This window comes from Syngnathoides biaculeatus, chromosome 12 (genome assembly GCF_019802595.1).
Source record: "Syngnathoides biaculeatus isolate LvHL_M chromosome 12, ASM1980259v1, whole genome shotgun sequence".
Classification (NCBI taxonomy): domain Eukaryota; kingdom Metazoa; phylum Chordata; class Actinopteri; order Syngnathiformes; family Syngnathidae; genus Syngnathoides; species Syngnathoides biaculeatus.
In genome coordinates, this window is record NC_084651.1 from 11,550,343 (window position 1) to 11,564,846 (window position 14,504).

Sequence of the window (14,504 nt, forward strand, 5' to 3'; positions counted from 1 at the left end):
GCTGAAAGGGAAGGAACAACAGGGCAAACACAAGGCATGTGCCCCATTGGACCAATGTCACGGATTGTGAGGAGGAGGAGGAGCAGGAGGGACACAAAGCTGAGAAAGCACGTTTGCCCCACGCAGGAAGCACGAGCGCCCCACTCGACCCGCAGCAGGAGAGGAAACATCAACTTGCAAGGGAGATGCGCGCGCAAAACCTCTGATTCCTCCTCCTCCTCCTCCTCCTGTTGTTCGTCTCAGTCCTCACTAGGAGCATCCGTCACTCCAAACATCCGAACACAAGCTGACGGGCAACCCAGGCAAGAAGGCGTGTGTACACACACACACACACAAGCACGGAGCTTATTGACACAAGCCGGTCACGATGCGCGGATCTCCCCGCCGTGCAGGGACACGCGTGGGATTTATGGTGCTGCTCAACGCGCTGCTGCTGCTGATTCTGCTGCTGGCGACGGCGACGCAGGCTACGGAGAGGCACTCCACCGAGCACGTTGTGGTCCAGTTGCGCGAGGAGGCGCCGGAGGAGGAGGCGCATCAACTTGCAGCACAACATGGGTACCAGAGTGCTCGCAAGGTAGGACGCTCGGAGAAACAAAACCTTAGTATATTCACATGTAAACAGATTTTTTTTTTTTAAACTTAATTTTTGTCTGCTGAGACTTCGCGAATGTTTGTTCCTTTTTGCTGTAATCGGACTTCTGTTTTACACGTGACGTCACATCGCGCTTCAGGGCAGACTGGAGGGGCATGCCCTCAAAGTGACCCAAAATATTTCATTTTTAACCATATAATGAGTCAAATAAGTAAACAGATAGTGAACAGATAATACACAGATTAAAGCTAGATAAACAATAATCTATTTAATAAACAGATATGTGAAAATACTCCTAAACAAAATGCTAGTACATTGAAATTAATACATATTAATGTAGGAATAATAGATGAATAAAAATCTAAAAAACGGCTCTTCATTAAATTAATGAATACAATGCATACAAGTGCATTGAAATTGATACATAAAAATACATCTGAATGAATTGATAAAAAGATCACACATCAAATAAGATGCCTTTAAAAAATTAATAGCTTGATAAAATTTTAAATTTTACTTGAAAAAACCTTGAATTTCACTACAATACACATATTTCAGATTAAAACCCAAAATAAATTCAATGTTATATTATTTACCAACAGCCTAATCTAAATCAAAATCATTTTTAAAAATTGAAACGAAGAATTCGTTTATTTTGTGATAGAATGGCAAAAAATTGCATTTTATGCATTTTTAGATATTAACATTGGCTAAATATTGGCATTGTTTTTTTCTAATAATTTCAAAACAAGCACAGCCTTAGAATATTCTCCTGCTTCACTGTACACACATTTTAAAGAGTCGTGATACACACACACACACACACACAAACACACACGCACGCACGCACGCATGCGTCTGTTCCTGTGTGTGACATTTGGCTCACCCTGAAGACATGACGTAAAATGCCCAGATAACATGTATTGTACATGAACTAAACACTAACAAGGTCTTATGATGGAGAAGTAGAAATGCTCACTACCCCCATCACAGCCTTTGAGAGCGTGTCGGCCTGTCAAAATGGACGTGGGGGGTGGGTGGGGGTAATTGTTGCAGGCAGTGAGCCGTATAGCACGGAATTGCCGGCTCTTACTCTGAAGAAGGATCTTCTGTTTAGTAATGAATGTGTCAATCTGTACGTCATTATTGTAATATTTGCTGCGCGGCATTTGTGCGATCGGTAATTCCCGTCCTTGTACAGTAGAACACCCTCCTCCAGTCTCACCTCCCTCCTCCCCTCGCAGGTTATGTAACCAGCAGCTATATTTGTCTTGATGTGATATGCATCATTAAACAAAGGCTGCATTGTTTGAAATAATTCAAATGTTGCTTAATTAACAAGATGAGGGCGCCGGAAACGGACTTCTATTGAACCCTTGTTTTTATCGTTGAGAGCGGCAAAGGACAGCAATCACACCGACATTATTTCCACATCCCATCAAGCGGGCTCATCTGAGAGCGTTTATACCGAGGATTGACCTACCCCAACCCAGGCGGTTTTCAAGCATAAGGGGGTCTTTAATCCGGGCACGGCGCCCAAGGAAAAATAGCATCTCATTTTACTGCCTCTCACCATGCATTAGGTTTGACTCAAGCATTCGTGCCTTAAAATAGACCCCCGTCTCCCTTTCACGAAAGCCTGGAAATCAGTGCCCTTTCTTCAACCTTCCTCCACTCTCCAACCTATTGTCATGTGGAAATTGCATGCCGATTGGGACCAGTTTTCTACCCGTTCTTATAAATCTCCTTTGTGCACCTTGTTATTTTTTTTTTTTTAGGTGGCCTTTGGAAAGGGGCTTTACCACTTCTATCCTCAGGATACTTCCAAGAGCAGCAGCAAACGCAGCACTCGTGGGAGACAGCAACTCCAGAAAGACAACAGGGTAAGTATAAAACATGTCTTATAGTCTGTAACGTAAAATAAAATGCACAAAATATGATAACATCAATAAATGAGACCGCAAGGATACAATACTGTCATACAGTTGCTCCCCTGTCATAACGTATTTTGTTAGGCTGCTGTATTTTATTCCAAACGTAATGGGTGTTTAAAAGCAATGTAAGCATGTGTTTATTACTCATGTATTTGTATTTTATTTTTTTTGTTGTAATTTCTAGCCATCCTGTTTTATCTTAGCACACTTTGAATTGTCTGATCAGGAACTATTTTTACCAACTTGTCACAACTTCACCAATGGAAAACCCACCAATAGGAAATCGCTTTTCCCAATCACCGTGATAGATAACAGATAGAAAGTTACCAATGTGGAGTGGAAATTTATAATTTTCTGGAAGGATTACACAACTCAGTGTTTTCCTTTTAGAGAATTTAGTCATTTGGAAAACACAGCAGTTGAAAACGGTACCAAAAGACAATGCTGCAGTGAAAAGGCTCGATTATGAAACATTCCGGCGGCACGCTGGATCAGCTGGAAAGCGTTGGCCTCACAGTTCTGAGGTCCTGGGTTTAATCCCATGCCTGTCTGTGTGGAATTTGCATGTTCTCCCTGTGTGTGGGTTTCCTCCCACATCCCAAAAACAGGCAACATTAATTGGACACTCTAAACTGCCCTGAGGTGTGATTTTGAGTGCGGCTGTTTGTCTCCATGTGCCCTGCGATTGGCTGGAAACCAGTTTAGGGTGTACCCCGCCTTCTGCCCGTTGACAGCTGGGATAGGCTCCAGCACTCCCCGCAACCCTTGTGAGGATAAGCGGCTAACATAATGGATGGATGGATGAAACATTCCGATTTGCTTGTGTAGTCAGGACCTATTATTAAAAGTCCAGTATTTTGCCAAATCACCTTTTTCTAGTTTTTGGGATGTAATGTTGTCTCTGTGGTACCTCAGTAAACGTGAAATATGAATTCAAATCCTCCAAGCGTCATTGAGTTACAGGCATTTTTCTGCCGAGACGCCTGAAATCATTTTTCAAGGTTATCTACATCTTTAGCAAAGATTCACGTGTACCTCTCTGCCCCCGAACCAGTGCTGTCATGTGCTCTCGCAAATGGGTCGTCTACATAGGGGCACCCCATCAGAGCAAAGGGGCGGGAACTTAGCCATATATAGACAAAGCAGACACCAAACTGGGTCAAACAGAAATACCTGTCACTCTGGCCTTTTCTGGACACCTGGATGACAAAACCAAGTTGTTTTGTTTTGTTTTGTGAAATTGACACTTTTATATTAATTACTCTGTGGAGGTCTAGATAGCCTAAACACAGGACTTTTAACATGAATGGAAAAATAATCTTGCTTGAGCAACCCTAAATTATATAGCTTTTTTTGTGCATAGTCTTATTTTTTCCTTTGGAAAACCAGCTCTGCAATATCGTGTAAAATATACTGGAGGGAGGGAAGGAGGCAAGCATTTTCCAGTGCACAACAATGATGTCGCAAGTGGATTTCATTAGTAACGTGACACTAATTGAAATTAAACACATGAGCGTGGATTATCAGGAAATCACTGCTCTAATTGCTACTGTAAAAACGAAAATTTAAATAAAATCTTGGGATTTCAGTTCTGAAGGGAAAAAAAAATTGTTTTCCACTGCTTTATGTTGTAAATTTGTATGTTATGATCTTTTATTGTCAAAACATCAGTTACTGTGTGACTCATACAAAATGTTTTTCCTCTGTCAATCGCCACTTAGTCGCTCAAAAATGTTGAATCACCTTTTTATAAGGTGCCTTTTAAGAAGCGATTTCTAGAAATGTTGTATTTATGCATCCCCCGCCACTCCCCCCCCCACCCCAAATTCCTGTTTTCAAACGTCTCCCTGTGGATCTTTATGAGGAGATAAGTGGTACTTAGTTAACAGTAGGTGCAGCACTGACGCTGTGTATGCCGAGTAAATGAGAGTTGCCTAATATGCTCTCAATCTTCTATCAAAAAAAAAATATGTGCAGCATGTGGAGTATGCACAACATGTAGCCCTTGTTAAACAACAAACAAATAACGTAAAATGAATTATGACGTGGAGAGGGAGGATTACTGTGTGTGCCAGGGAGGTGACCCTCTTTAGATGAACACAAAATTCATGCTCGTCCCGTAAAGGATCGCCACACCGTGCCTCCCTCTTGCATCCTTCTCTCCAACACCAACTGCCCTCATGTCTTCCCTCATTCCATCTATCAACCTTTTCTTTGGTCTTCCTCAAGCTATTTTGCCTCATTATCCTTCTACCAATACTATATACTCATTCTCTCTCCTGTGGACGTGTCCAAACCATCGAACTCTGCTCTCTCAAACTTTGTCTTGAAACCATCTAACCTTGGCTGTCCTTCCGATGAGCTCATTTCTATTTTTATTCCAACCTGCTCACTCCTCGACCGAACTTCAACATCTTCATTTCCGCCACCTCCAGCTCTGCTTCCTGTTGTTTCTTCAGTGTCACCATCTCTAATCTGTACATCATAGCGAGCCTCACCACTATCTTATAAAGCTTGCCATCAGCCTAGCGGCGACTCTTCTGTCACATAACAGACCTGACACTTTCCACCACGCGTTCCATCCTGCTTGGATCAGCGTCTTCATTTCCTAACCACACTCACCATTGCTCTCCACCACCCTTGCTATCTGTTCTCGCTGTGGCATCACTCTTCCCCCTTCCATCTAATAATCCATAATCTTTATTCCTCTCCTTCCCATTGTATGTCTCCACTTTTCTGACTGTTCCTCCACTCTCACCTACAATGTCATCTGCTAACATTATGGTACACGAGGATTCCAGTCTAACCTCATCTGTCATCTTATTCATCACGACGGCAAACATGAAGTGGCTGAGGATTGATTCCTAATGCACTCCCACCTCCACCTTAAATTCAACCGTCACACTTAACCACTGTTCTGATGCCCTCGTATATGCCCTGTATTATTCAAACATACTTCTCTGCCACTCCAGAAATCCGCATGAAGCATGACAGCTCCTCTCTGGGTACTCTGTCATGGGCTTTTTCTAGATCCACAATGACACAACGTGGCTCCTTCTGACATTCTTTGTACTTTTCCACCAAACTAACTTCTCCGATCTATTCTTTTATTGAATTATTGTTACTTTAGCTATACAGAGACACTCAAAGTTAAATTTACAGTGATCAAATATTTTTGGCACAGATTATTCTACCAACGAGTCTATTGATCAATTGAGTAATGGGATAACAATAAAATGTCCATATGAGGTGTACTTATTGTTGTCCACTTGGTGGCCACCATTCTCAGATTCTACACTGTAACATCCATGACTTTGTGTGTGGCTTCAATAGGTTGGGTCAGGCTTGTTGAGTAAGTGAGTGAGAGTGGATAGTTGGCTGTTGAAAACTTAGGTTAGCCAAAAAAAGAAAAATACAATTTTCCAAATGTTAACATTGTCCTCATTTTGATGCATGAGATGATCCTGCTGTTTTAACAAGTTTGTGTTATCATATTTTATAACAATCATCTGCTCCACCTCAGGTATTGGCTTCAGCGCATGACTGATTTAATATGGCCTGTTTATCATCCTGTCGAGCGTCTTCCTGTCGTCCTCCTTGACCATGTAGCATCTGTTTTAAAATGAGCTTGCTGCAAGAAAAAGAAAACTAACGCTGAAGGCTTGTAGAACAGCACTAATGTTAAACTGTCATTAGAGTGCATTAATAGGCGATGCACAACGAAACAAGTAACCAAACCATTAGCGGAGATTTTAATTATCTGTAAAATGTCACAATGACTTATACAATCATGTCAATTCCTGGAAGCACAAAGTGTACTGAAAGGGAGGGCTGAATCGATTTTTCTGTTTTCCCAGGAGTCTTGGTAGGAATCTATTAGTGGAGCACAATGACCCACTTTTTTCAGGACTCCTTTTCCTTTGCAGTCTGTATGATTCCTAAAATGTCCAGTACTTGCCCCTCTTGGAACAATTACAAAAGCTATTAGAAGGGTATTGCTGCTGAGGATCTTAGTTACTGTGTGAATATTAAAGAGCCATTTTTTATATGTACTGTATAATTATTCTCCTCCCTTTACAGCGCACATTTCTCACTGATTCAAGCAATAGTTGCCTATAAATGTTCAGCTCATTCAGGGCATCTTGAGGACTATTTTTGAAAACAGAGAAAGAATATTTCCAGGTTTCCCACAACTCAATATTTCCACACAAAAAAAAAACAACAACACTGAAACGAATCCATACTTTTTACAATGACTTACCAACAACGTTGGATCGAAGATATCTCAGCTCACGCAACAGATTCAAACCGTTCCAAATGTAAACTGTTAAACTCACTCAGGACATCTTGAGAAATATTTCAAGCGGCGGTGCTTATTTTTCCTAAAAGTCCGCACTTTCCATGATAATATCATAACCATTTTCCTAATTCTTCTACATTGGCCAAACAGTTCCATCGACAAACTGTTCAGCTCATTCAGGACCTTAGCGCTACTTTATCATCTGTTAGCATACTAGCGGCTAGCAGGTTAACATTGCACCAGTTTTCGTTATTGTTAGTACATTAATACAGCGCAAGATATGAAAACATTTGTATACACGCTGCAAGGTCACACAAGATTAGCGTACAAACTGTCAGAATTTGATCATTTCTCGTTTTAGTATGAACTGCAGTGTTTTTATTTTTCAGTCCTGTATTGTTTTTTCTACTTCCCCTTTGTGTTTGAGGAACATGTGAAATAGTTGTTAGAAAGGTATTGTGAAATGAATTACTATTGAAAAAAAAATGTATCGGAGTATACTAACAAATACAGTATGTGGAGTTTGAGGGCTGTCATTGGAAGGATCGTCTGATTGCGTTGATTGACGGTGTGTGCTGTGCCCTTCCCGATTGCTCAGAGTATGCCGTAAAAGATGAATAGGTTTTAAAAGGCCATCTTGAGTGCTGCTCTATACTGCCTTATCTATCACCGGCAGTTAAAATCACCCACAATGCCTGTTTTTGTACCACAGTCACACTGGAGGGGACTTAGTCAGCCAAATGTATGTGCTGGCGCTGACAAGAATGATATGTGTTTGGGTTTTGTGGACTTGAGGAACAGACAGTGGAACCCCCCCCCCCCAAAAAAAGCATCTTTTGTTTTTTGTTTTTTTTCTCAAATGCAAATCGGTTTTAGAGTCAACCTGTGGCAATCAAAAAACCTTCACCACATTAGAACATTAACCAATAAAACATTCTTAAAAAGCAATTGCTTTTGTAGTCAAACATTGACCTCCTTATCATCATGTAAGTGTAGAAACAAGTTTAAGACTGTATTATGTAAAATAATAAGAGTATTAATACATTTGGGGGCGGCACGGTGGACAGCTGGAAAGTGTTGGCCTCACAGTTCTGAGGACTTGGGTTCAATCTCGGACCCGCCTGTGTGGAGTTTGCATGTTCTGCCCGTGCCTGCGTGGGTTTTCTCTGGGCACTCCAGCTTCCTCCCACATCCCAAAAACATACAACGTTAATTGGACACTCTTAATTGCCCCTAGGTGTGATTGTGTGTACGGCTGTTTGTAGAGTGTAGCCCGCCTCCTGCCTGTTGACAGCTGGGATTGGCTCCAGCACTCCCTGTGACCCTTGTGAGGATAAGTGGCTGAGAAAATGGATGGATGGATACATTTGTGTTAACTTTCATAATGTCGCTTAAAATGACGTGCTGCTCTGAGATCTGATAATGTCGAGGTCTTTAAACTTGGTAATGTAGCATGTGGCTCATTGCACTCGGGTTCAAGTAATGGTCAACAAGGTAATGTTTAGTTCATCATCATCACATCCATCCCTCCATCCATTGCCGTATCGTTTATCTTCACTTGGCCCGAAGGCAGGGCCAGATTTGAATCGAGATCTTCAGACCTCTGAGGCAGATGTGCTAACCAGTCATCCATCGTTCCACACATCATCACACTTTTGTTTTTTTGCCATCTCTAGTGAGTTGCTACAGCAGGTTCTACCCGAAAACAAAACCGAAAGAAATTAAAAATTAATTTTAAGAAAAAAAGGATTTATTGCATTCATTTTTCCATGTTACAGATTTGTTTTTTACCCCCTAACTGAATTGGATCACAAAGCATTTTACCCCCCCATAAAATTTTGTCTGAACATAAATCTTGTCCCGTTAGGGGTTGCCACAGCATGTCATCTTTTTCCATCTTAGTCTATCTCGTGCATCTTCCTCTATAACACCCACAGTCCTCATGTCCTCCCTCACAACATCCATCAACCTTTTATTTAGTCTTCCGCTCACTCTTTTGCCTGGCAGCTCCATCCTCAGCACCCTTCCACCAACATACTCACTCTCTCATCTCTGAACATGTCCAAACCATCGAAGTCTGCTCTCTCTAACCTTTTCTCCAAAACATCCAACTTTGGCTGTCCCTCTAATGAGATCATTTCCAATCCCATTCAACCTGTTCACACCAAGCGAGAACCTCAGCAGCTTCATTTCTGCCACCTCCAGTTCTGCTTCCTGTTTTTTCTTCAGTGCCACCGTGTCTAAACATAAATCATCCGAGCGGATCTCAGGGCATTCGAAAATGTACGTGCACCCAATGAAAAGTCCATCCTAGTTATGAAGTTAATGTGAAATTCAAATAAACATGTCTTGTAAATACGACACACCAAAGTCAGGACTGTTCATAAAAAACACACAAATTGGAATAATTCAAAAAATGGCCAGGAATATGAAATGAGGCTTCAAAATCATGAAAAATGACAGAAAGTCAACTGAATTAAAAACAATAGCTCACCATATTTAGGCTGGCAGGCATTTGAGCACATACTTCCTTCTACTAATGTACTCACAATGCTTTGCACCAAAGTGTTTTATAAATTGTGGCATTTTCGGAGTGCTAGCTAGTGGTAAAAAAAGCTCATAAGTTACTCGCAATTGCGGCAGATAGCCACTGTTCCAAAAGAAACGACTCCAATTCTTATATAGTGGAGGAAGGAAGGAAGGAGGAATCCACAATGCATCACTATCTACCACTTTTAGCCATGGCCAAAAACTCAAGAAAAAATAAATGCTGAAAAATAGTTTCAAGTTATCTCCACAAGTGAGTATTTTATACTTGTGTCTTCGTGTATACTTCATATAAAAACAAATCTGTGAATTATTTCCTAGGTGAAGAACATTCTGGACCAAGACGGGTTTAACCGTCAGAAACGTGGCTACCGAAGTTTAGACGACATGGAAGTGAACATAAGCGATCCGCTGTTCACCAAACAGTGGTACCTGGTGAGTCACCGCCCTGACCCAACCGTCATAAGCATACATATTCCACACTTCTTCTGCAATCAGTGGAGTCACGCTGTAATTAGTCATGCCAATACGGTGCCGCATGTGCAGCGCCCCTCTCGTTTAAGCCTGAGTGGCAAGTGTGACATTCACGGCTGCTGTGAGCCTGCCGCTCTGCACCGGAAGACCACAGCCCAGGCCGTCTTTAGCGAGATACACTGTTATCTCTGACGTTGCTTTTGGCAAAGCGTTACAACCAGTTCACACACATGCACACGCAGGCACACACACACACACACACACACACGCAAATCCTCTGTCTTAACTGTTTTTTTTTTCCTCCACAACCTGCATGCTGTGAGTCACTGATTCATATTTTTTCCGTGATTAGATCAACACAGGCCAGGCAGACGGGACCCCCGGGCTGGATCTTAATGTGGCTGAGGCCTGGCAACTGGGCTACACGGGCCAAGGAGTCACCATAGCGATCATGGATGATGGCGAGTATTCATTTTGAATTCACAAAACTTGAGAGCTTGCCTTGTTACGTTCAACATTTTCATTAAAAAACAAAAATGATTTGGAGTATATCCAATATCATTAAATGATGACGTGTATCCCAATATCCATCCATACACTTTCTTTGCCGCTTATCCTCACGAGGGTCACGGGATGTGCTGGAGCCTATCCCAGCTGTCAACAGGCAGGAGGCGGGGTACACCCTGAATTGGTTGCCAGCCAATCGCAGGGCACATCGAGACAAACAGCCGCACTCACAATCACACCTCGGTGCAATTTAGAGTGTCCAATTAATGTTGCATGTTTTTGGAATGTGGGAGGAAACCGGAGTGCCCGGAGAAAACTCACGCAGGCACGGGGAGAACATGCAAACTCCGCACAGGCAGGTCTGAGATTGAACCCAAGTCCTCATTACTGTGAGGCCAATGATTTAGCAGCTTCTCCACTGTGCAGTCGTATCCAAATATCTCTAATTTTGAAACCAAAAAGTCAAAATTGACCGATGCAAATTTAAAATGTAGTTTGTTTTTTAAATATGTGAACAATTTAAATATGCACGGTGGTTGACAGAAGGTAATGTGCAAAGGGGCAAATTGTAACCCAAAACTAAATACACATTGGGATATGTAACAGCAAAAGGAAAATGCTGCAAGCACACACACACACACACACACACACACACACACACACACACATGGAAGTCTGCCAGGCCAGCACGAGTGTGGGCTCTCTCTCTCTCTCTCTCTCTCGCAGTTATTTTGGTATTTGTGTTCTGTTGTGTTTGCAAGGATTTCTCTCTTGCTTGCTGTTGTTTTCTGTGATTGCAGCATTTTTATATTGCAGCATTTTTCTTGTGCTTTCCTTTGTTTTCTATGCTTGTGTGGTTTCTGTCTTGCATCAGTCCCCGCTCTGCAAAATATGGCCATTTGCTTGCAGCCCATTTTGGCTACTCTAAAAACTGTTTTTTTTCCCTTTATTCCTATTCTTCTTATTCTGAGTAATCAATGGCTTGTCGGTCTATTTCCATCCCCATATTTGGAAGACCTCGACCGTCGCATTCAAGCTAAATCCGGTCTCACAATAAGTTCATAAAAAAACAAACTAATCAATAATGCTGAAACAGAATGGAAATCCATCAGAGTATCCATGCTCGAATGTCAATCATAACAGAGCAATATTATCTATGTAAGGGCAAGATTTTTTACTGCCTTTGTTTTGGATCTCACTAGAAAAAAAGGACAGTTTATTATGATTTAAAACACAATTTCAATTGTGGTCAACAATGCAGATGACAGTTATTCTCTTAAAGCAACACGCCACATTATTAGCTGTCTCTAACATGAATGTCAAAATTGCATTTCAGGCATTGATTATCTGCATCCAGACCTGGCATCTAATTATGTGAGTACCTCATTCATGAATTGGAAAAGTTTCCTTTTTCATGCTGTTTTTGAGCAAAACGGGAACGGAAGGTGTCAGGGGGTCAGTTGGCCGATAGCAGCTGCTATCTGAGGCGCCGTCATGGCCGCGGAGTCTCCTTGTCATGCTTGGCGGAGGACGCAGGAGCGGGGTGGGAAGTGGTAGCGGGGACGCGCGAGCTGTTTAATGTTAATGCGTGCCGCGCGATGGCAGGCACGATGGCAGGCCGATCTGTCACCAGTGCAGATAATGCCAGGGTAGTTGGAGCTGTATAATGTGATGCTGTACTTCCAGCGTACTGATAAAAGATAAAAGGGCAAGCGGGAAGATGACATAACAAGGACACACAAAATTATTTGACCATGATATTTGTCGTAAAAAACGGCGCGCGTGTCAATTTTGCGTTCAGGGAAAGTGCCCGCCTGATCCGGCAGGTGGTGCTATGGAGAAAAAAGGTTGCGCTAATACAAATAAAGCTACGACGATACAGTCGCAACGTTACAAGACGTCCTACTGTTGCGAGAATAAAGAGGTAGCATTAACAACATTTTCCCCACAAAAATTTCTTTTTTTGGTAAGTTACATGCAAAACCATGCCTTTTAGAATAAAGTTACAAAAATAGTTCTCATAATATTTATCGTAAATCATTACCATGATGGTATGAGAAAAATTGCACTGTTACGACAGTCAAGTCAGAATGTGAGCGTAAAGTTACATTGTTATTGTTATTTCCAAAGAAATGAAGTTGCCAAATATTTTAGTCAGGCGAAAAAGTCATAGCATACAAGAATAAAGTTGTAAAGTTATAAAAAATAGTTTTAATGTACAACTACTTTTCCAAAATAAATTGTGATTTTTGTCATAAACTGTTTATGTATGATGAAATCATTTTTCAACCTTAGTATCAGAACTCTGATTTCATTCTACCTGTGTTGTTTCTCCCCCCCACCCATGTGCTGATTCATTTACGAATTTGTACTGTCTCACTTGGTCTTCTTAACGTTTCTCCCCGTCCTTTCTCTGGTGTTTGGGGCAGCTGAGCCTTCTGCCCTGAGTTGCAACAGAAAAAAAATGTTCAAAAAGTTTTGGTTTTGTGCCCAAGTAACCGGAGGTGGAGGTGGGACTGCCTCAGGGATCCGCTCTGAGCCCGTTCCTGTTTGCTGTAGTAATGGATAGGCTGACAGGAAGACAACAGGAAGCAGAACTGGAGGTGGCACAAATGAAGATGTTGAGGTTCTTGCTCGGAGTGAGCAGGTAGGATAGGATTTGAAATGAGCTCATTAGAGGGACAGCCAAAGTTGGATGTTTTGGATACAAGGTTCGAGAGAGCAGACTTCGATGGTTTGGACATGTCCAGAGGCGAGAGAGTGAGTATGTTTGTAGAAGGGTTACCAGGCAAAAGAGCGAGACGATGACCAAAGAAAAGATTGATGGATGTTGTGAGGGAGGACATGAGAACAGTGAGCGTTAGAGAAGAGGATGCACGAGATAGGCTAGGATGGAAAAATATGACACGCTCTGGTGACACCTAACAGGACAAGTCGAAAGGAAAACAAGAAGAACCAGCACAACAATTGCGAGCAATTTTGTATTTGTTACATTGCATAGAATAATTGTTGCTGTTAGATCAATTGGAATTCAAAAGTGTATCAAACGGTAACAGGTACTACTGTAGTTTTCCTATCTAATGATCGGTGCCATACCAATTTTTTTAATTGATAAAAGGGGCACCGATCATCATCAATGTGCCATCTGCTATCTGGAATTCCACGAATGCGCACATGCCAACCTGCTCCCAGTAATAAAAAGCCAACCAACGAGTCCCCATCGGACCATAAATGTCAGATCGTTTCATCCGGCTCGTATTACTTCCTCCTGTGAGCCTTGCTCTAGCGTTTGCCATTGCGCCGCTTCTCGTTTCTTGCCTGTGAACAGAGACCAGCCGTGACCCAAAAATAATAGCGGGCCTTAGCTGGCGCTGATGCAGGAGCACGCTCCGCTGCCTTGATGCTGCACGTCGCGCCTTCAACTGTATTTGTTTGAGCCGGAGTGCGTTCAAATAAGTCTGTGGAATTGTGTTCTGTGAGTAATCCTGCTTTTGCTTCTTGAATGCTGCCTCAGACACGATTATCATTAAATCCTGTGATATCTGAGGGATTTAAAAGCCCAAGATATCATCATGTGCTTATTTTGTGAGATTGTACGAGACCAAATACAGCGTTATCATCACGTCTCTCGAGCAGCTTTAATTTGGTGAATTAGTGTCATGTTTTGATTGTACACTGTACACGAAGATGGTGCAATTTCATGCCACATTTATTTAAAAAGGGCAACTTACTCATTGGGCTTAAAAGAAGCATAAACAAACAAGCTCTCTTATTAGAAGAGTAAATGAAAATGTGGCTTTTAGTGGGATGGAGATATTTACAGTCTGTGAAGATCATTTATAATCACCCTGTGTTTATACACTGCACAGTGCTGATGTGTACATCTTTCCCCTTTGTTTTCAGAGGTAATGCAAAGGACGCAGAAATGCGTGATTCAAAGTCTCTTATTCGGAATACATTGTTGCCAGTGATGCTGATGTTGCCATGGCGACACCTTACGCTATCACATTCCTGTGATCTTCCGAAGTGTTTTGCCGGTTGAAAAGATTAAACAAGTGTGAATGACTCAGAAGATACACACCAAAGACAGTAAAGCTCATTATCATATTGTAGCTGCTTTAGCTCTGCAGCGCTAACATAAGCACCC

General features: G+C 41.9%; 1 protein-coding gene across 2 annotated transcripts in view; it reads left to right on the top strand.

The window, feature by feature from the left end:
* Positions 1-148: 148 nt before the first annotated feature.
* pcsk2 (proprotein convertase subtilisin/kexin type 2) overlaps positions 149-14,504 on the top strand; it is a 39,045-nt gene continuing 24,689 nt past the window's right edge. The window contains exons 1-6 of one of the 2 annotated variants that reach the window (XM_061838069.1): positions 149-302; positions 393-577; positions 2,374-2,478; positions 9,698-9,811; positions 10,203-10,311; positions 11,694-11,731. In XM_061838069.1, the coding sequence (XP_061694053.1) occupies positions 410-577; positions 2,374-2,478; positions 9,698-9,811; positions 10,203-10,311; positions 11,694-11,731 (534 nt within the window). In that variant the 5' untranslated portion in view covers positions 149-302; positions 393-409. Of the gene's footprint in view, positions 578-2,373; positions 2,479-9,697; positions 9,812-10,202; positions 10,312-11,693; positions 11,732-14,504 lie in introns of both variants that reach the window. The other variant, XM_061838068.1, reaches the window with a different exon arrangement.